This window comes from Molothrus ater, chromosome 19 (assembly GCF_012460135.2).
Source record: "Molothrus ater isolate BHLD 08-10-18 breed brown headed cowbird chromosome 19, BPBGC_Mater_1.1, whole genome shotgun sequence".
In the NCBI taxonomy this organism is placed as follows: domain Eukaryota; kingdom Metazoa; phylum Chordata; class Aves; order Passeriformes; family Icteridae; genus Molothrus; species Molothrus ater.
Window position 1 is genome coordinate 10069180 of NC_050496.2, and position 23797 is coordinate 10092976.

At 46.7% G+C, this 23797-nt stretch overlaps 1 protein-coding gene across 2 annotated transcripts in view; it reads right to left on the reverse strand.

Annotated features, from left to right (window-relative positions):
* Positions 1-23797, reverse strand: part of RGS9 (regulator of G protein signaling 9) — a 40527-nt gene that overhangs the window by 11060 nt on the left and 5670 nt on the right. For both annotated transcript variants that reach the window (XM_054516874.1, XM_036394657.2), the window contains exons 2-13: positions 20271-20367; positions 16469-16519; positions 16198-16304; positions 15690-15741; positions 13893-13951; positions 13413-13489; positions 11430-11511; positions 10470-10532; positions 4393-4422; positions 3742-3803; positions 1542-1655; positions 540-655 (exon numbers count right to left, since the gene is read on the reverse strand). In XM_054516874.1, the coding sequence (XP_054372849.1) occupies positions 540-655; positions 1542-1655; positions 3742-3803; positions 4393-4422; positions 10470-10532; positions 11430-11511; positions 13413-13489; positions 13893-13951; positions 15690-15741; positions 16198-16304; positions 16469-16519; positions 20271-20367 (910 nt within the window). The remainder of the gene's footprint in view (positions 1-539; positions 656-1541; positions 1656-3741; positions 3804-4392; positions 4423-10469; positions 10533-11429; positions 11512-13412; positions 13490-13892; positions 13952-15689; positions 15742-16197; positions 16305-16468; positions 16520-20270; positions 20368-23797) is intronic.

Consider the following 23797-nt stretch of genomic DNA (forward strand, 5'->3'; position numbering starts at 1 on the left):
GCAGGGGCAGCCGGAGTGTTGCTATAGGACACGAAACAACACGAGCGCTCACACCGCTGCTCTCAAGGTGAAGAAAAGGGAAGTTTATTTTCTGACTCCAACATTTATAGTTTTCCAAAAGTGACAGTGGATTGGAGGGTGACACTGCCACCTCTCCAATGACACTGGACAAACTAAGTCTATCAAATTTCTCTTCTCCCATAAAAGAATGTAAAACAGTAAGTAATTTACAGAAAGTGTGTGAGAAAGTTTGCTACAAGAATGCAAACATCAGAAGGCTTAGAAAATCTTAGAAAATCTTTAAAAAGCAGGGCAACACCAGAGCTTCTCTGGGCACCCTGTGCCAGGGCCAGCCCACCCTAACAGGGAAGAATTCCTTCCTAAAATGCAATGTAAACCCTCCGGGGCTGTCGCCAGGTGGGGACACGCCGGGCTGTACCGTGTGTCCTGTGCCACTAGATGGAACCGCCTGCCCTGGCTGCACAGCCTGCAGCAGCCGTGTCACCTCAGCCTGGGGACACAGCGACACTGCCACCCACCGCTGAACTCTTTCTTCAGGAAGATCTGGAAGTTCTGGCGGCCTTTGGGGTCCCGGATCAGCTCGCTGAAGTTGAAGGCCCATCGCTCCACGCGCATCCTGGTGGGCACCTCCACCCTGTGGGGAGAACACACACAGCACCGCTGCTTCCTCTGATTAGCAGATTAATTAAAACCAAAATGCCCTTTGCTGCAGTGCCAAGGGGCTTCTCAGCATTCTCTTGTTTTCCAGAGTGGTGTAATGAGCTCCTGAAGTCAACTCACTAAGTAAGTTGTAATTAAACAACTCGGGCTGCAGTGGGATGAGGATTTAACTGGGATTTCTGCAGCTCTCACAGTGACAGCCCAGGCCTGCCCTGAGGTTTGACTCAGTCCCATCCTGGAGGAGGCACTGGTGGCTGCCCAGAGCTTTGCTTCTCATGAAGGCACTCAGCATCCCCTGGGGATGTCTGCTGGGATACAGTGAGTCCAGGATTGCTCTCAGAACCACTGAGATGTTGGAAGCTCCAAGGCCTGAGATGCCACCATGTAATTAGCAAACCCTATCCAAAGGGAAAACCAAGGGAGGCCCCAGAGAAGGGATGGAGCACCAGTGTGTGCTACCCACCCAAAGCCTCTCCTAAGGAAGCCTGAGGGGTGAGCAGAGAGCCAGGGGAGCAGCTGGACCCTGAGCTGCTCCTGTTCCACTCCAGGGCTGCTCAAGGTGGAGCAGGACTCATCCTCCACTCATCCCAGGGAGGATCAGACCCATCAGCAGGGATTGAGTGCACACTCCCATCATCAGCTCAGGAATTTCTGTTAAGGAAGGATCCACTTGAAGAAAGCAGTGCAGAAAGTTCAGCATGGAGTATTCCCAATTTCAAAAGAAGTTTGAAAGGGAACACATCTCTACTTGTGAGCAGAGATCAGATATCACAACAAAAATCAGTGGTTCCCTTTCCTGATTTCTATCAGGATAAAGGTCACTGTAAACCACAGGTAGGCAAAACAACAGAAATACATACAGCTTTGCATTGAGGTCCCAAAAGTCAGGGTCATCTGATATCCAAGGGTTGCTGGGGAGACATCCAGACAGGATGGGATCATTGGAGAGGAACTGCTCAGAGTACTTCACAACCCTGCAACAAATCCAAAACCAAAATATGAATTTGGAAGGCAGAATTACAGCCAGCCCCATTATAGCCAAAAACCAGATTACAGATCTCCTCAGAGGTGCAGGACTCTCAGCACAGGGATCTGGAAGGTGGTCCCTGCCTTCCTAGAAAAATCAATTCATTAGCTCAGGTAATCTTTTCCATTTCCCAGCAGAGGTCTCCTTTTGAAGCAGTGAATTTGTCAATTCAAATACAAGGAGGTACAAGACTCTCTTCCATCACCTCCTTCTGCCTTTTCATTTTAAGGAAGAGAGATTTAGGACTCTCTTAAGGAGAGTTTCTGTCTCCTTCTGTTCTCAGCTGGCCAGGGCCTGATCCTGCACTGCTCTGGGGGAAAGTGTCAGGGAAAGGAACACAGGGGTTGTGCTCACCCAGGTGGGTTCTCTGCAGCCTTCCCATGGGCCATGGGAGAACTCAGGGAGCTCTGGGAAAGTCAGGGAATGCTGAAGGCTCATCCCAGCTTCTCCTTTCCTCCATCACCTACCACAGGGCTCATTCCTCTGTGAGTGGCTCTGAGGGCTTGGCACAGAGCAGAGCTGTCTCTCTCCCATCAGGAACCAGACAAACACTTCTCCCACCTTCTAACTTGGCCAGGCTTCTAATTACAACTGATTTCACTAATGTCCTGGAATTTTAGCTCCAGCCTCCCTTTTTCATTCTTGAAAAAAAAAAAAATCCTCTGGTTTCTGCATTTAAAATTCCTTCCAGGCCAAAATGCTTTCATGTGCTCAGAGCTGGGAGTGCAGGGTCCAGGAGCCCATTGCTAACAGGCACCTTGGCACACATCCTGCAGTTATAAAATGCTCCTGCCCAGAGCAAACCACAGGGCTGGCACACAGCTGCTCCATCCTCCCTTCCCACTGGGAATGCCAAGGCATCCAGCACCTGCACTGGGCACTCCAGCCCATGATCAAGCAAATCTAAACCTGTCAGCTCAGGTAACACTGCTGTGTGGTCTTGAAGAGCTTTGCAGCTTCTCCTAAATCACTGCAATGCTCTGAAGCATGCACACTGCCCAGTTGCTGCTCATATCCCCATTGATAATAATTTCATTTGGACCCAACCCTGCAGCTGACACTGTGGAGTTCCAAAGTTCCTGAGATTTTTGATCTAGGTGATAAGCATCATCCCACCAGAACTAAAGAGAGAAAAAGCCCCACTGCCAGAAGTGAAACACCACAAAATTCCTGGAAAGCAGCCAGGGGTCCCCAGCTCCAGCTCACAGTCTGGAGAATTGAGGCAGCAGAGTTTTAATTGACCTGGAAGTCAGTGACAAAATGAGCAGAGCTGCTGATGCCCTGCAAGTGGTGGCTCTCAGAAGACTCTCTCTTCCACCCATTCCATTCATCCAAGATTATTCCCCAGGGAACTGCTCTGAGCACCTTGTTTATGTCAGCTGTGACAGGAATACCTGGTGGCAATGGCAGTGCACCAGGAGATGCTCCAGGCTGCACCTCAAGGAGCCTGGTCAGCACAGGAGGAATGCCTCTGACAAACACACCAGTGCCTAAAGCCAGGGCTGGAGGCTCCATCAAGAATGTGATCAGGAAACACTCCCACTGGGAAGGGGGATTGCTAATTAATCGCTTGGATGCTCGTGGGGAGGCTGTTTCCCTCTGCAGGTTACACAGCCAGAGGTGAGCACCACCATGGGGCAGGGGCAGCCAGGGTGGGGACCAGTGACAGGAGGGTCAGTCTGTCCTGCTGGTTGCTGCTCCTGAAGGACAGACACACTGCTGGATCCTCCCCTGGCTGCAGGGCTGTGCCCAGGCATCACAGCTGACCAGAGCAGTGTCAGCATCTCCTGATCTCAGTGGGATTCTCAGCCCAGGGCTTGGTGCTGCTCTGCAGCAAAGCTCCCAGGGAGCCTCTTCATCCTCCTGGGACTCTGATCCCCCCTCCTCCTCCCAGACAGCCCAGACAGCACTGGGCCACCACATGGATCCCCTGGCTGAGTCACCAGCTGCCAGAGCAGACAGCTTCATCAGCTCATCAGGAGATAAGCACTGCAGACTAATTAATGTGTGGACAGAAGGAAATCAGGACTTACCCTCCAAGAGAGACAGAAGATTTCACTCTGGTCTTCAGGATAGCCTGCTGATAGTACATGATCTGAGGGGATCAGACATGGCCATGGTTAGGAGCATGGAGGCTTGAAGATAAGGCCTATCTAAACCTCAGACAGGTTCTCTCCCAGATAGTGGGGCTAATTACAGCAGGGACTGCTTCTTCCCTAATTGCTGGATGTCCAAGGAACCCCAGGATCCCTGAACTGGCTCAGTAAAATGTCTGTTTTCACTGAGCTCACTGCAAACATCAGAAACTCACTTTGCAATGTGCAAGTAATTAAAAAGCACTCCCCATGTTATATAGAAATTGAATAATAGCTCCCATCCTCAGCACCTACAAATGCTCTGGATGATTTAGCATGTAATTATCATTGATTCCTGGCTGTCTCTGTGCTGGCGCCACCGTGATTTCCCCACCACTAATTTTGATCTATTGGATTTCAGCCCTGGTGTCTGTCCTTGCCAGAGCCTTCCCGTCACTGGGAGAGCTGCAGTGGGAGGGAATGTCCTGAAATTACATTGATAAAAGCTCCATGAGGCAGGGATTCTGCTTTTCAAAGAGCCAATGCCCTGCACAGAGGGCCTTGAGCCACACAGGATGAACACTGAGAAGTGAGGGAAGCACCACTCACCTCTCTCCTGTAGAATTCCATAGTATTTTTCTGTAAAATATATTTAAAAAAAAGGAATCATTACATTGGGATGGGTGCTTCTTACACTTGCCTTTTTTTTTTTTTTAGACATGGAAACACCGTTGCAGCGCTGCCGTTGTGCAGCGCTCTCCAATTAATTCTGATTACAATTAAAATCAAACACAGCAGCTGAGCTAATCAGGGTATCATCAAAGCTAAGAGCATCCCCACACGGTAAATTGTCCCATTAGCTGTATTTACTGTTTAGCATTGCTTCTCCCATCACAGGCTGCCTGTATGCCTTCAATTAAGGGGTTATTCTAATGGAGCTAAAATAGATTCATTTACGAGACACAGATTAGATCATTCAATATTAGCTAAAGGAGACAGGAACCAACACATTGCAAAATATAAACACCACAATTAAAAGCCTCAGAAGCAGTATCTGCTGTGCAAAGGGTGTTTAGGTTGTGATTTGAATAACTCAGCCTATGTTACATGTCATCCACAAATGAGCAGGCAATCGAAGGCAAGGAATTAACTGCAGGGTGTTTATTCACACAGCTTCCTTTGAAGCACAGTTATTTGTGTGGAATAAACTGCAGAAGGGAGAAGGAAAGACAGGCTAAGTCAGGGATGCTCCCAGCAAACCTTTAAAGGCTCAGGCAGGGTTTCAGTTGCTCAGCTCCTGTTTCAGTCAAGACCTGCACCCCAAAATTATTCTATCAAACAAACCCTGTGGCAGGTGGGGGTCTGCAGAGTGCCTTGGAGAAGTGCAGTTTGTGAGGGATGAGGGATGAAGAGTCTGGTAGTGAATGGCACAGGCAGCTCTGCTCTCCCCTCACCTCCCCAGAGACCCCAAACTGCCCCTGCTTTGGGAAAGGCAGGATGCTCCCCCAGGGCTGCTTTGTGGGGACACTGATCTGCTTTTGCACTTTAACCATCACCAGTCCTGCTCAGGAGGGAGAAACTCTTCTCCACAAGGCAGAAAAACACCCCAATTTTGCTGACACTTGGTTCTGACCTCACCATTTCAGCAGCCAGAAACGCAGCAGAGCCCAACCCCTACATCACCACCTCAGAGCCAGCCCTGACCCTGACCCAGCCTGGCCACCAAAAAAAGTCCTCCCAGTGGTGTTGTGAGGGGAGGAAGCTTTTCCTGCTGGGAATACCATGAGCAGCTCTGAGGGGCAGCACAGCCCATCTCAGCAGGGACAAACAGGGCAGCAAAACCCAGCAGTGATGCTGTGCTGGCCCCTGTGGGACACATCAGGGCACAGAAAAAGCTCTAGGACAGCAGGATCCTTGCTCACAGGGCTGTACAACCTCCCCTGCTGATTCACAAGCTCCTAGGACACCCTGATAAATGATGGAGGAGCTGAGGAACAGCTTTTCAGCCTTCTCTGCTCTCAGCTGCATCCCTGATTCCAGGCCACGTTCCATTTCTTCCCCTCATTTCCAGAGTGTCATTGTTTCAGACAGACTGCAGAAATGGAAGGGAAAAATCACCTGTTTGCACAGAGAAATTTATTGCATTTACTGCCCTAAAGTGTCCTGTTTGGAGACCTGTGTTTGTGCCCTCCTGCACAACAGGAGTTCACTGTCTCCCTGGGGAATCTGAGACACAAACCAGGCCTCATCAGATCTACAAGTGCCAGCTGAAGGGCTCCATTTGATGGAACTTGTGGCTAGAGCAGTGATTTCAACACGTTAAAATCATTTTAAAACCCCCTATTTTCTTCCACTTTTTTTGTCAGCTGGGGCCTCAGACAGGCCTGGTGCAGTGGGGAAGGAGAAGTGGGTGCTGGCACAGTGGCTTGAAGGCAGCTCACGTGGCAGGAAAGTGGTGTTATCTTCTAGAGGGGCCTGAGGGGCTGGCAGCACACCACACACACACGAGACAAACAGCTGTGGGAAAGAGAAAGAGAACACAGTGAGTGAAATGTTATACAGAGACACAAAGGGGTCAATTAAAATGCCATCACAACAGGAAAATTATATGTGGGTGAAGAAAAATCAGCAAACAAGGGAAGATTTTGTTTTTAAGTGCCCCACACAGCAAGGATGCCCTCCTGGCACAGTCTGTGTGGTGGGCAGCTGCTCCTGGGAAAACAAGGGGGGCTTTGCTGGGGGGCTCCAGGTGGGGAGGGGATTTGCCCCAGAAAGGGGCTGAGCATCTCTGAGCAGTGGCACAAACTGAACTGCAGCAAATCCAAGGGGAGCCCAGTGCTGAACACCCTGGGAGGCTGCAGGTGCTGGCTGTGCTCAGCCCCTTCCAGTTCTCAAATCAGCAGAAACTGGGAGGAATCTCAGCTATTTCACCCCAGAGCTGCTCGTAATTTCATTTCCCTTTCTCCCAGTGCCCCCAGTTCCCAGTTCAGAGCTGCTGCAAGTGGCCCTGAGCACCCTCCATGTCCCAGTGAGCACTGCCAGCTGTGCCCACCCTCCCTGACCCCCACTGCTGACTGCAGCCGTGCCAAGGTGCCCTGCACCACCCACCCACTCTGCCTCATTTGGAAGGAAATCATCTTTGGAACAAAAGAGTGGTTTCTCATAATGAGATTAATTTTGCAATGCCCTTAATGAGTGACTTATCCCAATTACTGCAGCCTCCAAACCAACGTGGCAATTACTGCAAGGCCTCAGTCTGTCCCAAGTGAGAGCCACGAGCTGTGCCACATCCTGTGACACCCCTGAGACAGCCCCTGGCACTGGGACACCCTGAGTGCCACCAGCTCCGTGCTCCTGGGCACTGCAGAGCCAGGAGCTGCTCAGAGCCCTGCCTGGAGCTGATCCCATGGCTGAGGCCAGCAGCTCCTACAAGAGCTGGGATTTCTGCTCATTCCCAGCCTCCTGTTTGCTCCTCTGCCCCTGGGAGACTTCCTGCCCACACTGGGGAGATGATGGTCATGGTGGTTTTGCCTCCCTGTTTCCAGAGCTCATCAACACCTGGAAACAGCTCTGGGTGGATGCCTGGAAGGAGCTGGGAGTGAAGAAGGTTCTGCAGAGCTTGTCTGGGACCAGGACACTGCAGTTCCAGCCTCACTCTGCCCTCAGTGCTCCATGCACAGAGCTTGGCAGGCTGAGGCTGATCCTGGAATCCTGTGCAGGGAATTGGTCACTGAGAGCAGGGCAGAGCAGCCCAGGCTCCCTCCAAAGCTCTGGGTAAGGAAGATCAGACTCTGGGTAAGGAAGATCTGCCCTGGACAAGGAAGATCTGCCCTGGGCAAGGAAGATCTGCCCTGGGCAAGGAAGATCTGCCCTGGACAAGGAAGATCAGCCTCTGGACAAGGAAGATCTGCCTCTGGGTAAGGAAGATCAGCCTCTGGGTAAGGAAGATCTGCCCTGGACAAGGAAGAGCTGCCTCTGGACAAGGAAGATCTGCCTCTGGACAAGGAAGATCAGCCTCTGGGTAAGGAAGATCAGCCTCTGGGTAAGGAAGATCTGCCCTGGGTAAGTAAGATCTGCCCTGGGCAAGGAAGATCTGCCCTGGGCAAGGAAGATCTGCCCTGAACAAGGAAGATCTGCCCTGGACAAGGAAGATCTGCCCTGGACAAGGAAGATCTGCCCTGGACAAGGAGGATCTGCCCTGGACAAGGAGGATCTGCCCTGGACAAGGAAGATCTGCCCTGGACAAGGAAGATCTGCCCTGGACAAGGAAGATCTGCCCTGGACAAGGAAGAGCTGCCCTGGGTAAGGAAGATCTGCCTCTGGGCAAGGAAGAGCTGCCTCTCCAACCCTGCAAAGTGCAGCCCAGCTGTCTCTGCCCATCCCAACACCCCTGCTCAGTGCAGCCCTGCTCTTCCACTCTTCCTGCAGAGGCAAATCCTGACTCTGGCATTGGATTATCCCAACATTCATCTCCACTGTGCTGGTGCATCCAGCCCTGCAGCTGGAAATCAAATCTGCCCCCAGCTTTGTTCAAATGGCCATTTTGCCCCTGTTTATCTCCCTGTGCTTTCCAAACTTGTGATGATGCAGCAGAAGTTTATCTGGCAAACTGGCAGGGATTTATGAAATTAAAGGCCAGCAGTGACTCATTGATCTGTGGCTGATTTGCTGCACCCAAACCAGGGCACTTCATTCAGCAGCCCCTGAGTGCAGTACAGGGATTTTGGGGGGAGTTAAAGCTCTTTCAGGAAGACTCTGGTTCCAGAGGCAGAGGCTGTGCAGACTCCTGCAGGCACTCAGGGGTCATTCTCAAGCACTGAGGCTTGGTGTGAGCCTGGGAGCCAGCAAAAAAAGGCTAAAACATCCCTTAATTAGCTGTTCAATGGGTGGCTACTTCTACCTGACTCCTCCTGCCCATCCACAACCCCTAACTCATTGTAAGCACGAGGTTTGCCCATGGATTAGCAATAAAAGCCCTTCAAAGGAGTTTGAGCACCTGTTTATCCCCAGAGGACCCTATCTGTGAGGGAGGAGCAGCCCACCAAAGGGTCTGAGCAAGGGAAGGAGAGATGTTCATGCTAATGTCAGCCTCAAAGAAATCAGGAATTCATTCTTTTCTTTCCTTCTCAACTGCCAAGACAAAAAACTCCATAATTTGGCCAACAAAGTGAGGGCAGATTGAGAAGGAACAGGGACACGAATCAGAGGTTGGCCCATTCTTTCTGCAGGGACAGAAACCAGAGCTTGGCCCATTTATTCCTCCAAAGGCTGCTGAGCCACAGGTGTTGCTGAGAGCAGCCTGCAGAGGACAAAAATGAAGCTGCTGGTCCAAAAGGGGCTCCATGAGGGCTCTGGGCTGTCTCTTGTATTCTCAATCACTCTTTCAAAAGCAAAAGGAGGAGCAAGGAGAACCTTCCCTCCTCACTCAGCCTCCAGAGGGGAGGCACAGCTCAGAGAAGGACAAGGGCAGGGAAGTCACCCCAAACTGTGTCCATGGGCTTCTGCCCTCCTTGGAGCCTCCCCTGTCTCTCATGGCCAGGGGAGAAGTGGGCAGAGATCCCTCAGCTCCCTCCCCCTGTGCTACCAAGCACTGGCAGCTCTTCAGGCCATTTGCAAACCCAAAATCCCTTCCATGTCAGCTGTAAAACTGTGGGTGAGAAGTTGGCTCACTCCTCTTTCTATCCCTCTCCCTTTCCACTACTTCTTTACTCTTAAAAAAAGAAAAAGAGAAAAAGGCTTTTCAGCAGCTGCTACTTACAGCAAGAAAAAAAATAAAATACACCCCAAGCCTACACTTTGCTCCTTTTCAGTCTCTATAGCAACAGAACACAGCTGGCCAAAGCAATTATCCTGCCTTGGCTGGAGATGTTTAAAGGCTGCTGCAGGAATGGGAAGTTGTGGGAGCCCTGTGAGGGTGATGGCAGAAACATTTGCATTGAATTGCTGAGAGATGTTTTGACTTTGCTTCCAAATGAACACTGCTAAGGGCACAAAGACAGGATCACCTCAGAGGGCTGATGGAGAAAGGGAAGAGCAGCTCCAGCTCCTCATCCACTGACTGGATCTGTGTGATTTCAGACCAGTTCACCCAGTCACAGCCCTCACGCTGTTTCTCCATTCACTGATTCTGTTTCTCCTCCATTCACTGATTCTGTATCTTTATGGTCTACAATATGCATTTTTGGCAACATTTTGTGTCTCCAAAACATTTTGTTGTCTCCACCACACCGACTTCTTCATCTTCTTACCACACATTAATTACCCTCTGGGAGTTACTCTGGAATTTGATTTTCAACCTGGATCTTTGCACTGACCCTTGACACCCCACAAAGTTCATTCAGCCCTCATACAAAGGCAGCAAGGAGCACCTGGAGACAGAGGATTCCTCAGTTCAGCTTCACCAGCAGAGAAAACATGTCCTGCAGCCAAGCACCCACACTAACTGGTGTGGCAAGAAAGCTGACAAAGTCTTTTCAAGGCAGAAGAAGCTGCCAAGGCCTATTTTGAGGGCCTCACCTCCTGGGTGAGAGAGCCTCAACCTCTGGCCTGTTCAGCTGCTAGAGCTGAGCTGACACACTCAGCCTGCAGTGCCCAAAAAATGACAACCCCAGGGACATTTTCTGGGTCCTCCCAGGCCAATTCAGTAGGTGTGTAAATAAAACCCAGCCCTGTCTCACCTGGTTTACCTTATTTTCATTGGGATCTGTGACACGGTCTAATCCATACTCGAGGGCGCTCAGCATGCCTGGCTGTGGTGAACAACAAACAAAGCTTTGTTACTCATTTGGTTTAAAGGCACAAATGCAGGAGGAGACCCCCAGGCCTCCACTGGCAGCAGCTCCCAGCCAGCAGTGCCTTGGGAACCCCCAGATTTGGGAATGCCCCTCTTGAAGCTGCAGCTGGACCTCTGTCCCTTGCAGCTTTGGGAACAGCCAATTGTGGGAATCCCCAAAATCAGAGGGGTTTGGGAAAGCTGCAAAAGGCAGGCCTCAGAGACTGTAAAACTGTGATTGGAGCTAAGCAGCAGCCATGAGATTGGTCAGCAGAAAAATTATTTAAAAAGTAGAAAAGCAAGGACAAATAGAACAATGGTCTGTGCATTAATGCTTGTCTAGAATAACTCCCTAAGCTGCAGAAAAGTTTATCCAGTGAGATATTAGGAAGTTTGAAGGTTAACAATGGAGCTGTGTGCATTGTGTTTGAAGGCTCACAAGCAGGTATTGTATTTGAAATAAGCAAGCATTGTTTAACCAAAGGTACCTGTGCTTATAGGGGTTGGATGGAACTACTGTCAATGTGCTTCTGCTTTGTGTGATTGGTCAAAACACTCATAAAGTGAGTTGTGACATTAAGTTCTTGCTCTGCTGCCTGGGATGTGAGCTGGTGGCACCTTCCCATTGTCATAACCATGGAATGAGACTGAGCTGGAAAATCAAACAGCTCAAGGCTGTTCCCAGCAGTCCCATCCCAGCTGTGATTGAACACAGACCCCGGCCAGCAATACCAAGGGAAGGTGGTGGGGACTCAGGGCAGCTCTGGGCTGGCCCTGCCCTGGCACTCAGCCCTTTCCACATGGGAGTTTGTCCCAGGTGGCTGCAGGGAGGGCACCACGAGTCACTGCAGTCACCCTGTCCCCCCCTACTCACAGGAGTTCTGTTCACAAGCCAGTAGGCTCTCTCCTGGCAGTCCAGGGCATACCTGTCCTCCTTCTTCCGCTCCTTCCCTGCCCTGCAAAGCCAAGAACAGGGGAATTCAGCAATTTTGCCCTCCTAAATCAGTGGGATGAGAAGCAGAGCACATGTCCAGCCTGCCATGCCCCATGGGTCCCAGCCTGACTGAGCCATCCCTGCCCTGATGCCAGCCCTGCCCACATCCTGTCCTGGCTAATTCTGGGCTGCTCATCATCTTCACATGGCCACACATGACTCTGCCTTTTGAGAAATCATCATCATCATCTTCCTGAGCTGAGCTGGGAGCAGGCACATCCCCTTCTGGCAGACACATTTTATCAAAAATCCTTTCCTTAGGATTTTTTCTCCTGAGAAACTGAGAGGCCTCAGGAACAAAATGTAACCAATGGTTATCTGCTGCTGTGGAATGCAACAGGTGCATCTGGGATTGGGCTCATGTGGTTGTTTCTAATTAATGGCCAATCACAGTCAGCTGGCTCAGACTCTCTGTCAGAGACAGAAGCTTTGTTATCACTTTCTTTTTCTATTCTTAGCCAGCCTTCTGATGAAATCCTTTCTTCTATTCTTTTAGCATAGTTTTAATATTATATATATCATAAAATAATAATCCTTTCAAGCTTTCTGATAAAATCCTTTCTTCTATTCTTTTAGTATAGTTTTAATATATATCATAAAAATAATATAATATATATAATAAAATAATATAATATGTGTCATAAAATAATAAAATTCAGCCTTCTGAAACATGGAGTTAAGATTCTTGTCTCTTCCCTCATCCTGGGACCCCTGTGAACACCCCCACACCCTTCTTAGGCACAGCACAGCCTCTCTGCTGACTTGCCCCCAGTCCTGCTGCTTCACCTTTGTCCCTGTCCCATGTCCCCAAGGAGTGCCACCCAGAGATACACCCTGGACACGTCTCATCCCTTTCTCTCAGTAAAGCAGAAGCATTTCTCAGAGAAACTGCTTGGAAATGGTTCTGAGGAGGGTTCCCAGGCACTAAAACCCAAATCACCTCCACAATTAAACACAAGAGGCACTAGCATGGTTTGGGCTTGGACCAACGAATTCTTTCCCAGAAAAGTCCTGAGCACAATTTGGGATTTAGCATGGGGAAGGGAACATTCCCAACAGGCTGTTTGCATGTGGCCTCCCTGCTGTGGTTACAGGGTGGGTGCTCTGCACCAGTCTGCCCCAGCAGCACCATCAAACAGCCTCAGACAAGTTTAATCTGCTGCTTCAGACACAGGCTGGGGATCTAACTTTGAAACTGCATTTGGCATCTCCTAGCCCGAGTCTGACCTCAGTTTACAAGAACAACAGTCTCGTGTTTAATGAGAGTTATCTGATGAGCTGCACTCCCAGGCCTTGGCTGCCAGCCCAGGGAACACAGAGGCTGCTCAGCAGCACAGGCACTGCCTGCCCTGCCAGCAGGTAAAGGAAGGTGAGAGGGGTCCACAGAAGCAGGAAAGATCTCTAAAGGAGTATTCCCATCTCATGTTCACCAAGTTTCCTGGGAATTTGAAGGTTTCAGTTCTAAAATCAAGTTATTTTAGCTGGGTACCCAATTATGCACTTCAGTTTTCTCCAGAAGTCCCTGCTGGGACCATTTACTGCCTCTTGATTCTCCACTCAGCTGAGAGATGTGCCAGAAACTCCTGACCCAGACCAGCAACAGGCCCAAAGTCCAGGGCCTGATCCACAAATCCTCATGGAGAACACTGAGCTAAATGAAGTTGTTTCTAATTAGGGTTGGAGCATTAGGACCCAGCTTCTTCACAGAACCACATCAAGTGCAAAATCTAAACCTCCACTCCAAGCCATTTTAAAGGCATTTTGGTGTTTTTAATGTGTGATTGAACTGTGCACTAAGGCAGCCAAGCTCTGCTCCTCACACCCTCCCCAGTGATGCAAACAAGGGAATGCAATTCAACTCACTTATACTGCTCCTTGGCCTGCATAATGACAAAATCCCACTTGTAGTTTATTTTTTGATTGAGCATGTTGTAATGTTCCTGGAATAAAAATAAAAAAGCAGTTTAGTGTGAAAATTCTGACCAGGGCACTCCCATGCTGGGGTTTTCTTGACTCTCCATAGTTCAACGAGGCCAGGCTGGCCACTGAGCCAAGAAATCTGGATTGTTCTGCACGTAATTACAAGAATTGCAACAGTTCAAAAATACCATTGCAAGGAGAGCAATTACCCCTGCTAAAATTATAATTGACTTCACAGGAGTTTTCTGTACTGGTTGTTTTTTTCACTTGCAAAATGTTGGCTTTTGATACAGCTGCAGGAACACCTCATGCAATTGAAGAGGTGATTTTTTTTTTTTTGCTGTGCCCCACTCATTAGCAACAAATGGCTTAAGTTGTAGCAAATGAGGGTCTTGTAATGGAACAAGTGCAGTGTCTCCTCACCTTTTCATATTCTTCCAAAATCCCTTTCCTTTTAATGTTCTTCTTTGCTAGATAAATTGCTGTGGAGGTAGTAGCAAATTAGCAATCAGTTATACAAGTCCAAGAATAATTATAAATTTACCCACATTACAAACACAGGAGCCTTTGTCTGCTACAATATCTTCCCAGGCATGAGCTCCAAGCTCACAAGAGCTCGGTGAAAAGGACTTGGTGCTTTTGGGATGGCACTGATGCCCAGGCAGGACAGGCAGTGGGTGCCTTCTGCCACCTCCCCTGGGGAACTCAGCCAGGCTTCCAGGGGTCAGGGGACACTGGACCAAACCTTCTGAGGCTCCTCAGAGCTTGAGCTCCAAGTTTTCTGAAAAGCACAGGCCAGTGTTTTTTGCTCAAGTTTTAATAAAAACATTCCAATCCAAACCAGGCTTTTTTATTTCCTTGGAAAATCTACAGCATAATGCAGGTAAAAGCCACAGAGGACAACCCTGGCATGCAGAAATCAGCCTGTGAACTGCACAGCTCACAGGAGCAAAGCCAGCTGATCAGCCCAAGATTCATGATCAGCTCGACTACAAAAAGCATCATAAAGGCAACAAGAGATTTGTATGGAAAAAACCATCAGGAGATATTGGAAGCCAAATAAAAAAGAACCATCTCTGAATGCAGAGCTTGAGCCAAACCTACAGGAAGACAGCCTTGGGCTCAGATCCAGGAACACACTTAACTGCTCAGGGAAATCTAATCTTGTGTTTAAAGCCTTCCCTCCCAGCAAGGTAATTCAGATGTGCTCCTGTGTGATGGATCTTAGTGGAACAGGAGAGCTTAAGCACTTTCTCTCATCAAGGCCACCACAAGATGCTCACACCCTCAATTCACCATTACTGAGAATTATTCACAAAACAGCATGAAAAAAATTGCCAGGGTTGGTCATTGTGAGTGGAGATGCAGCACAAGAACAGGAAGAGCAGGTGTGGAGCAGGACTGTGGGACAAACCCACACCCCTGGGCACCCCTGGATGGGGGACAAACCCACACCCCTGGACACCCCTGGACTGTCACAGACATATTTTATGAAAAATCCTTTCATTAGAATATTTTTTCTTTAGAATTTGAGAGGCTTCAGAAACAAAATGTAAATAATAAATATCTGCTGCTGTGGAATGCAACAGGTGCATCTTGATTGGTCTCATGTGGTTAATTAATTAAGGGCCAATCAGTCTAGTTGTCTTGGACTCTCTGGTCAGTGACAAGATTTTATAATTATTCTTTTCTTTTCATGCTTTCTGATGAAATCTTTTCTTTTATTCTTTTAGTATAGTTTTAGTATATAATTTTATTTTAATATAATACATATCATAAAATAATAAATCAGCCTTCTGAAACATAAAGTCAAGATTCTCATCTCTTCCCTTGTGCTGAAACCCCTGCAAACAACACCACACTGAGCTGTGTGACAAACCCACAGCCCTGAACTGTGTGACAAACCCACAGCCCTGGGCATCCCTGAACTGTGTGACAAACCCACAGCCCTGAGCTGTGTGACAAACCCACAGCCTGAACTGGGTGACAAACCCACAGCCCTGGACTGGGTGACAAACCCACAGCCCTGGACTGGGTGACAAACCCACAGCCCTGGGCATCCCTGAGCTGTGTGACAAACCCACAGCCCTGGACTGGGTGACAAACCCACAGCCCTGGATACCCTTGGATACCCCTGGACATCCCTGGACTGTGTGAAACCCACACCCCTGGCCTGTGTGACAAACCCACACCCTGGGCACATGCAGTGCCACCACTCACCATAGTCAGTGTCATCAGCAGCCCAGCCCTGCACTGGCCAGAAATAAGGAGTCTGCAAGGGAAGGAGCCTCCTGTTAGTGCACACAGGCCCTGAACTCATGGACTCCTCATTCCCAGTACCAGGAATATCCTGATTTCCCACTGAGAGCAGTGGAAAGAGTCCAGCCATGAACCTCAATACCATCCTGTTCTTACTGTGCTTTTTGAATATTCATTATTCAGTGCCCCCACGTCATCTATGTCCAACCAGCAATTCCATTTGCTGCTTTAAGATCTGAAGGGAACACTCTCTGGAGGAATGCACAGCTATTTTTAGGCTGAACAAATAACACTAATTTCACTGAAGAAACGATCACAGTTTCCCTGTAAACTGCAATCTCAGACTTCTCTGAGTCTTTTCCTTCCTCCTGCACAGCTACACAGCTCCTGGGAAGTGCCCCAGCTGCCTGTTTTTAATAAAAACCAGTGCTGAACTCCCTCTCAACAGCTTCGAGGAGCTGCAACTCACTTGAAACCTGTAGAGGCTGCCATCTGCCCTCAGGGTGAGGTTCTTTGGCTCCTGAAGAGGGTAGATATATCCATATTTGACAAACAGGTCTCCCAGGTGGAGTGCCTCTGCAAATGGAGAATGCAGATGTTCTCATTGCACAGAAACACTTCACTGGAATTAAAAGTGAGCTCTTATGCAGGGGAGAATTCAACTAAAAGCTTTTGTTGCTTGAGGTCGTAGTTTTATGACTGGAAGCTGGGAAAGGCTCAATTTTCACATTTTTACCCACCTTCTGCAGTGATCTGCAAGCGCTGAAGGATCCACTGCATGATATCATTACCTGCAAAGCAAAACAAAGCAAAGGTCAGGCACTGAAATCAGGAGTGTCCCAAATCCAGGCAAGGAGATTCTGCAGTGCTCACCCCTCACTGTGCTCTGGATCCCATGAGGGCACAGTGTCACAGACATCTTTTATGGAAAATCCTTTCCTTAGGATTTTTTTCCTCCTGAGAAGCTGAGAGGCCTCAGGAACAAAATGCAAACAATTATTATCTGCTGCTGTGGAATGCAACAGGTGGATCTGGGATTGACCCATGTTGGTTGTTTCTAATTAATGGCCAATCACAGTTGGCTGGCTCAGACAGAGAGTCTGAGCCACAAGCCTTTGTTATCATTCCTTCTTATTCTATTCTTTCTGATGAAATCCAGAAAGCTGAGCCAGCTTTCTGATGAAATCCTTTCTTCTATTCTTTTAGTATAGTTTTAATAAAATATATATGATAAAAAAATAAATCAAGCCTTCTGAAAAATGGAGTCAGATCCTCGTCTCTTCCCTCATCCTCAGAGCCCTGTGAACAGAGTCACAGCCCCCTTTTCTGTAAACTCAAATGCAAGAAGCCCAGGTGAAATGCACTGCTGGGCCCCCACTGGCCATGGTGGCACCCCCAGGGCACCAGGCAGTGACCCTGGGATGGCACAGAGAGAGTGGCACCAGCTCACGAGGCCTGAGCAGCACCCAAACCCCATCAGGGGCTTAGAAAGGGCTTAAGGATGCAGCAGCTTTCTCACCAGGGAAGGGGAGGTTTTGCTCCAGCTTGCCTGGAAAGATTCACTGCACAGAAGCTCCAGAGGCAGGGAGCACAGTTTTCACAGACATCTTTTATGGAAAATCCTTTCCTTTGGATTTTTCCTCCTGAGAAGCTGAGAGGCCTCAAGAACAAAATGTAACCAATGGTTATCTGCTGCTGTGGAATGCAACAGGTGCATCTGTGACTGGCCCATGTTGGTTGTTTCTAATTAATGGCCAATCACAGTCAGCTGGCTCAGACAGAGAGTCCAACACACAAACCTTTGTTATCATTCCTTCTTTTTCTATTCTTAGCCAGCCTTCTGCTGAAATCCTTTCTTCTATTCTTTTAGTATAGTTTTAATATAATATATATCATAAAATAATAAATCAAGCCTTCTGAAACATGGAGTCAGATCCTCATCTCTTCCCTCATCCTCAGACCCCACGGTCACACACAGTCCTGTGTCAGTTTTGTAAAGACCAGTGCCTGATCCTCTGAGAGTCCCTTAATGGGCAGAAGGGATGTCCAAATCTCAGATCCAAGCTGCAGTGGTCACAGGATTTATCAAATTCACACACATTTTATCTCTCCCACTTCTTTTGTTGGACTGTGAGCAGTTGTACCCACCATAGGCAGCATAAACCTCCTGCAGTTTTAGTTTTATGTTTTAGTATTATTTATTATTTAGTTTTATGTTTTTGTATTTAGTTTTATGTTTTATGGGGCAAATTTCATGAACCTCCTTCCATTTAAAGAGGGCAAAAAGGGACTTGTTCCCTGACCAGTTACTGGTCTTTTCCTCCAAACCTCCCCCAGGACTGCAGACTGAGGTGTTGACCTTTCTTGACATTGCAGTGATGACTTAACTTTCTAATAGGGGCTCAGAGCTCTTATCCTAGTGCCTCCTTCCTGAAATAGATGAAATTAAAGGATTATCTCATCACTCATTTCTAGACAGCTCCCTCTGTAAGCACTTTCTCCCAAAGGTGCACATCTAACATTGAGGTTTATTTGTGAGCCACTTTACTGACTCTCACTGAATTCAACTGTCACCATGATATTTTCTGAAAAATCCCTTCTCCAGGATTTTTCTCCTGAGAAGCCTCAGTAAAGAAATGTAAATAATAATTATTTGATTGCTTGGAATGTGGTCAGGAGGTTGCAGACCAACAGGTGCATCTTTGATTGGTTCCATGTGAATTCTTTTAATTAATGACCCATCCCAGTCCAGCTGTGTTGGACTCTCTGGTCAGTCCTGGGTTTTTATTATTCATTCTTTTCCAAGCTTTCTGATGTATTCTTTTCTCTATAGTTTAGTATAGTTTTAGTATATAATTTCTTATAATATATAATATAGTATAATATATGATATAGTATGATATAATATAGTATGATCTAGTTATATTATATTAGGTATAATATAATATAATATAATATAATATAATATAATATAATATAATATAATATAATATAATATAATATAATATAATATAATATAATATAATATAATATAATATAAATCAGCCTTCTGAGAACTTAAAGACAGATTCTCATCTCTCACCTCATCCTAGAAACCCAACAACACCACATTTAACTTGTTAGCTTCCTGCACAGGAGAGCCAGGCTCCCTCCAATGGATCTGTGTCCCCTGCTCCAATATCTTCACCACACACTCATCAAAATGAATCCTCTAAGAGTCCCTTAATAGGCAGAAGGGATGTCCAAATCTCAGATCCAAGCTGCAGTGGTCACAGGATTTATCAAACTCACACACATTTTATCTCTCCCACTTCTTTTGTTGGACTGTGAGCAGTTGTACCCACCATAGGCAGCATAAACCTCCTGCAGTTTTAGTTTTACATTCTGGGGGACAAATTTCAGAACCTCCTTCCATTTAAAGAGGGTAAAAAGGGACTTGTTCCCTGACCAGTTACTGGCCTTTTCCTCCAAACCTCCCCCAGGACTGAGGTGTTGACCTTTCTTGACATTGCAGTGATGACTTTCCCCCAAAGGTGCACATTTAACATTGAGGATTATTTGTGAGATATTTTACTGACTTTCACTGAATTTAACTGTCACCATGATATTTTATGAAAAATCCCTACACTCACTGCCTCTTCCCATGGGCAAGTGACTTCAGTGCCTCTGCAGTCTCATTTTAAAAAAATAAAATTGGGGCAAACAACACACTGAGCCAGCCAGGCTTTGCAAACACAGTAGGGGAATTCTCTTGACTTGCCTGGAGCAAACTCACTTTGTTTCAGTGGGAGTTTTTGTTCTGAATTTCCAAGTGCTGGAGAAAGATGGAAGCAGGAGGAGGATATGGAGTATGTGTGAATATTTATAGCAGGGGATTCCTCACAAGAGCTTTTGTGGAGGCCTGGAGAGCAGGGTACTGCTGGTGCCTGGTGAAAGGAGCAGCAGGCACAAGGAGGCTGATAAGAGCTGCCTGGAACACTGCACATGACACAGCTCAGCTCCTGTCTGCTGCTCCTCCAGCCTCCTTGAGGGAGGCAAAGCTGTCATTTACAGGCACACAAGTGGGTTGAATATTTTGTCCTTTTCCTGCCTACTCAAGAAGAATTATAACTAGCAGTAAACATGAAAAGGAAGACTAATTGTTAATTGCTCGTTTCTGAAGTACCATCTTTCAGTCTGCCTCCAGGCTGCTTGTTTTAATTGGATTTTAATATTTATCTTTATTTGTGATGCAGCCTCACTGGGAGCATGAGAGGTCTGGAGGCTGCAGCATGTCCTCACCTCTGTGCTAAGGCAAGGTCACTTGAGTTAACCCCAGGAGGCAGCTGGGAGTGCCTGGGGATCAACTTTTGTCTGCTTCAAAGGGTAGGAATGAAATGAGACAGGAGTGAGAATGACATCAAGGGAGCAGGAACATTTCAAATGATGTGCAGCCGATATTTACTGGGGGCAGAGCTCCAGCACACAGCCAGGGGGGTCCGTCCACAGGCAGATTTTCTGTGCTGAACTGGGCCCAGCCCCTTCCCCCAGAGCAGCTCTTACCTGTCACAGCGTGGGGGATGCTGGTGACCATCACTGGCTGGGTCTGTGTCTTGATTCCTGTGTCTGGGCTCTGCATCTCCATCATGAGAGCTTCAATCTGCAAAGCAGGGAGGGGATGGGATGGCATGTGGAGCCACATTTCTCCTCACAGAGAAAAGCAAGGCACAATTCTTCCCAAGGGTGTTTCTGAGATTCACATTCTCTGAACCTCAGAGAAAGGAAAAACAATTCTTATCATTTGCTGTGCCTGAGTTTGTGCAAAAGTAGAATGCAATATGGAGATTGTTTACCCAAATTCATGGTGTTTTGTTTCCTTGGCCTCTCAGGGCCAGGTGTGTGTGTGTGTGTCAGGACTGTGGGCTGACAGTCATGAGATTCAGAGCAGAGTTGAGTGCTTGGTAGGTTCAGTTTAGATGTAATGTAATATAGATGTTAATACATATTGTTAAATATAAATATATTAATAATTATAAATATAAATTTCTAATTTTCTAATATTTTATAATTTATATAATAAAATAATTAATTAGCCTTCTGATAAGATGGAGTCAGATGCATCATTCCCTCCTTCCTCAAGGCATTCCCTGCAAATTTACCAGGGATGGATGTCAGGAGTGGGCAGGAGGGCAGCCTGCACTCCAGAGGGTGGGCATTGCTGTGTCACAGACACATTTTATGAAAAATCCTTTTGCCAGGATTTTTCCTCCTGAGAAGCTGAGAGGCCTCGGGAACAAAATATAATATAATATAATATAATATAATATAATATAATATAATATAATATAATATAATATAATATAATATAATATAATATAATATAATATAATATAATATAATATAATATAATATAATATAATATAATATAATATAATATAATATAATATAATATATTGATTATCTGCTGCTGTGGAATGCAACAGGTGCATCTGGGATTGGTCTCATGTGGTTGTTTCTAATTAATGGCCAATCACAGCCCAGCTGGCTTGGACTGTCTGAGAGTCACAAGATTTTATTATCATTCCATTCCTTCTTTCCTTGCTAGCCTTCTGATGAAACTCTTTCTTCTATTCTTTTACTATAGTTTTAATAATATATATCTAATAAAATTATATATAATAATATATAATATATAATAATAATATATAATAATATATAATATATAATAATATATTATATATAATAATATATAATAAAATAATAATATATAATCAAATAATAATAAATACAATTTTAATAATATATATAATAAACTAAAATATATGTGTATAAAAAATAAAATTATATATATAAATTTTATAATATATATATTTATATATATTATTTATATATTTTTATATACATATATAAATTTTATATATTTTTAAAATATATATATAATAAAATATATCTATATATAAAATATATATATAATAAAAAAATATATATAAAATAAAATATATATACATAATGACTTCAGAAACATGGAGTCAACATTCTCATCTCTTCCCTGGTCCTGGGACCCTGTGAACCCCACCCCACTGGTGTGCCACAGCAATGCCTGCAGTGGCCACAGCCCTCTCTGGACCTCCCCTGGCACCAGAGGTGCCACCTCCAGCCCATGGCAGCTCACACTGCACACACACACAGCCAGGGCTGGCACAGGAGGGACAGCATGGAGCCACTCAATGAGAGCTAAGGAAAAAAGAAATAAATAGAATCTCTGCTACCCAGACCCCACTACACCCAGAAAGGTTCTTCTCTGGCTCGTTGGGCACTTAGAAAGAAAAATGGGGAGGGAATAAAATCTGTGCTTGTGTTGGGAGGTGCAAAGGAGGTGTGTGAGGGGCTCTGTGACCAGTCCTGTGCAGGGCTGCACTCCCCACCCAGCCCTCAGCCCCTCCAGGGGTGGGGCAGGCACATCCTCCTCCCTGGCAGCATCTTCAGCTGGGACTCCTCGGGGATCCTGGTGACTCATCTTTAACACGGGATGAGTCTCACACTCAGGGCCAGACATCTTTTATTCCCCATTTCCAATTATCTGTATTTCTTCTTTAAAAGATAAAGATTTTCAAAGGTAGTTTGCTCCTCTTTGACTTCCTACCAGCACCATTCCCAAAGCACAAAGCTTTTCTTTCACTTAGGATCTGTGCTCAGATGGATGGAGCTGGGGCACCCCCCTCATCTCCTCGTTTTTGACTATCTAAGTGCCATGAGAGCTTTGGGGAAGATATTCTTCTTTCTGTCTTCTGCTTCCAGGGCTATTAAATCAAAACTGGTCCAACAGGACCAATTTGGTCTCTCCACACATTTGTTTTGGGTGAGGCTGTAGCTTTTTAACTGAGAGCAGAGGATTTAACAGTGTGAGCTGATGACACACACACATAATGGAGGGTATTGTCTTCACAGGCACCACAGTGACTTTGGTCCCAAGTCTTGCCAAGTTCTGTGAGGATTTAAGCTGTAGTGACAGGATACACTCTGGGCTTGTCAGTAAAACTGGATTTTCAACTGCTTTTAAAGGCACTGACAAATTAATGCTAAAAGGGAGAAGCCTGGTAAAATTTAACATAAATATTTGTATAAATACTTATAAAATATTTTAAAAGAGCAAAACCAGAGCAGAGGTGATGGAATTCGAAGACATTTTTTTTAGATCTTTTAACAGAACTCATAATTTCAAGCTCAGAAAGTTCAGCTGTGTGGGATGAGGTGAGGCAGGCAGGGCACTTTTTAGGAAACTGGGATTTTAAGCAAACCCAGGTGCCTTAGGAAGTCACCCCCTGTGACTGCACAGTCCCTTCACAGAGAACAGAGATCCTGGGGGCAAACACAGCCCTGCTCATGCCCCTGTCCCTGTGCAGTGAGCACCTGGCAGACCCAGGCAGGATCTGTGTTCTGGGCAGGCAGCACAGCACATGCTGCCCTCCAGGTGGGCTCCAGAGACATCTTCAACCAGCTGAGAGCAGGGAATCTGCAGGGGGATACAGTATGAAGGGGGTATAAAGTGTAATCTTATCCACCAACCAGTCGCAGCTGGACCAATTACTAAAGATTAGGAGCAGGCCTGATCTGAACAGGCCACACCTGTAGCCAGTAAGAACAAGGGGTATAAAAGAGCAGATTGGTGGGATCAGGAGTTACAGGAGTCAATGGCTGCTGCAAGGACCAAGCAGAGTCAGTGCTTAGAGGAGCTGCCTGCAGGAGACATGCAGGAGGTACAAGGCTCTGGTGCTATAGAATCCTTGCACTATAATGATAAGAGAACTCTTGGCATATAAGATAACAGGAATTGGCTGAGAAACCCCTCCAGCCCTACAGCACAGCATGTTCCCTTCCCTTAACCAGCAGCTCTTCAACTCAGGTGGTGCTCACACTCTGCCACGCTCTCTCTTGTCACTGGAGAAATGACAAATGCATTAAAAAGCCAGGCAGCCCCGGCTGCAAAGCATCCACCTTGCTGATCAAACCTCAGCCTGTCTGTGTCTGTTCTCCCAAGGGAACAGTGGATTACAGGATCAGGAGCTGCCATCAGCACCAGGCTGCCAGAG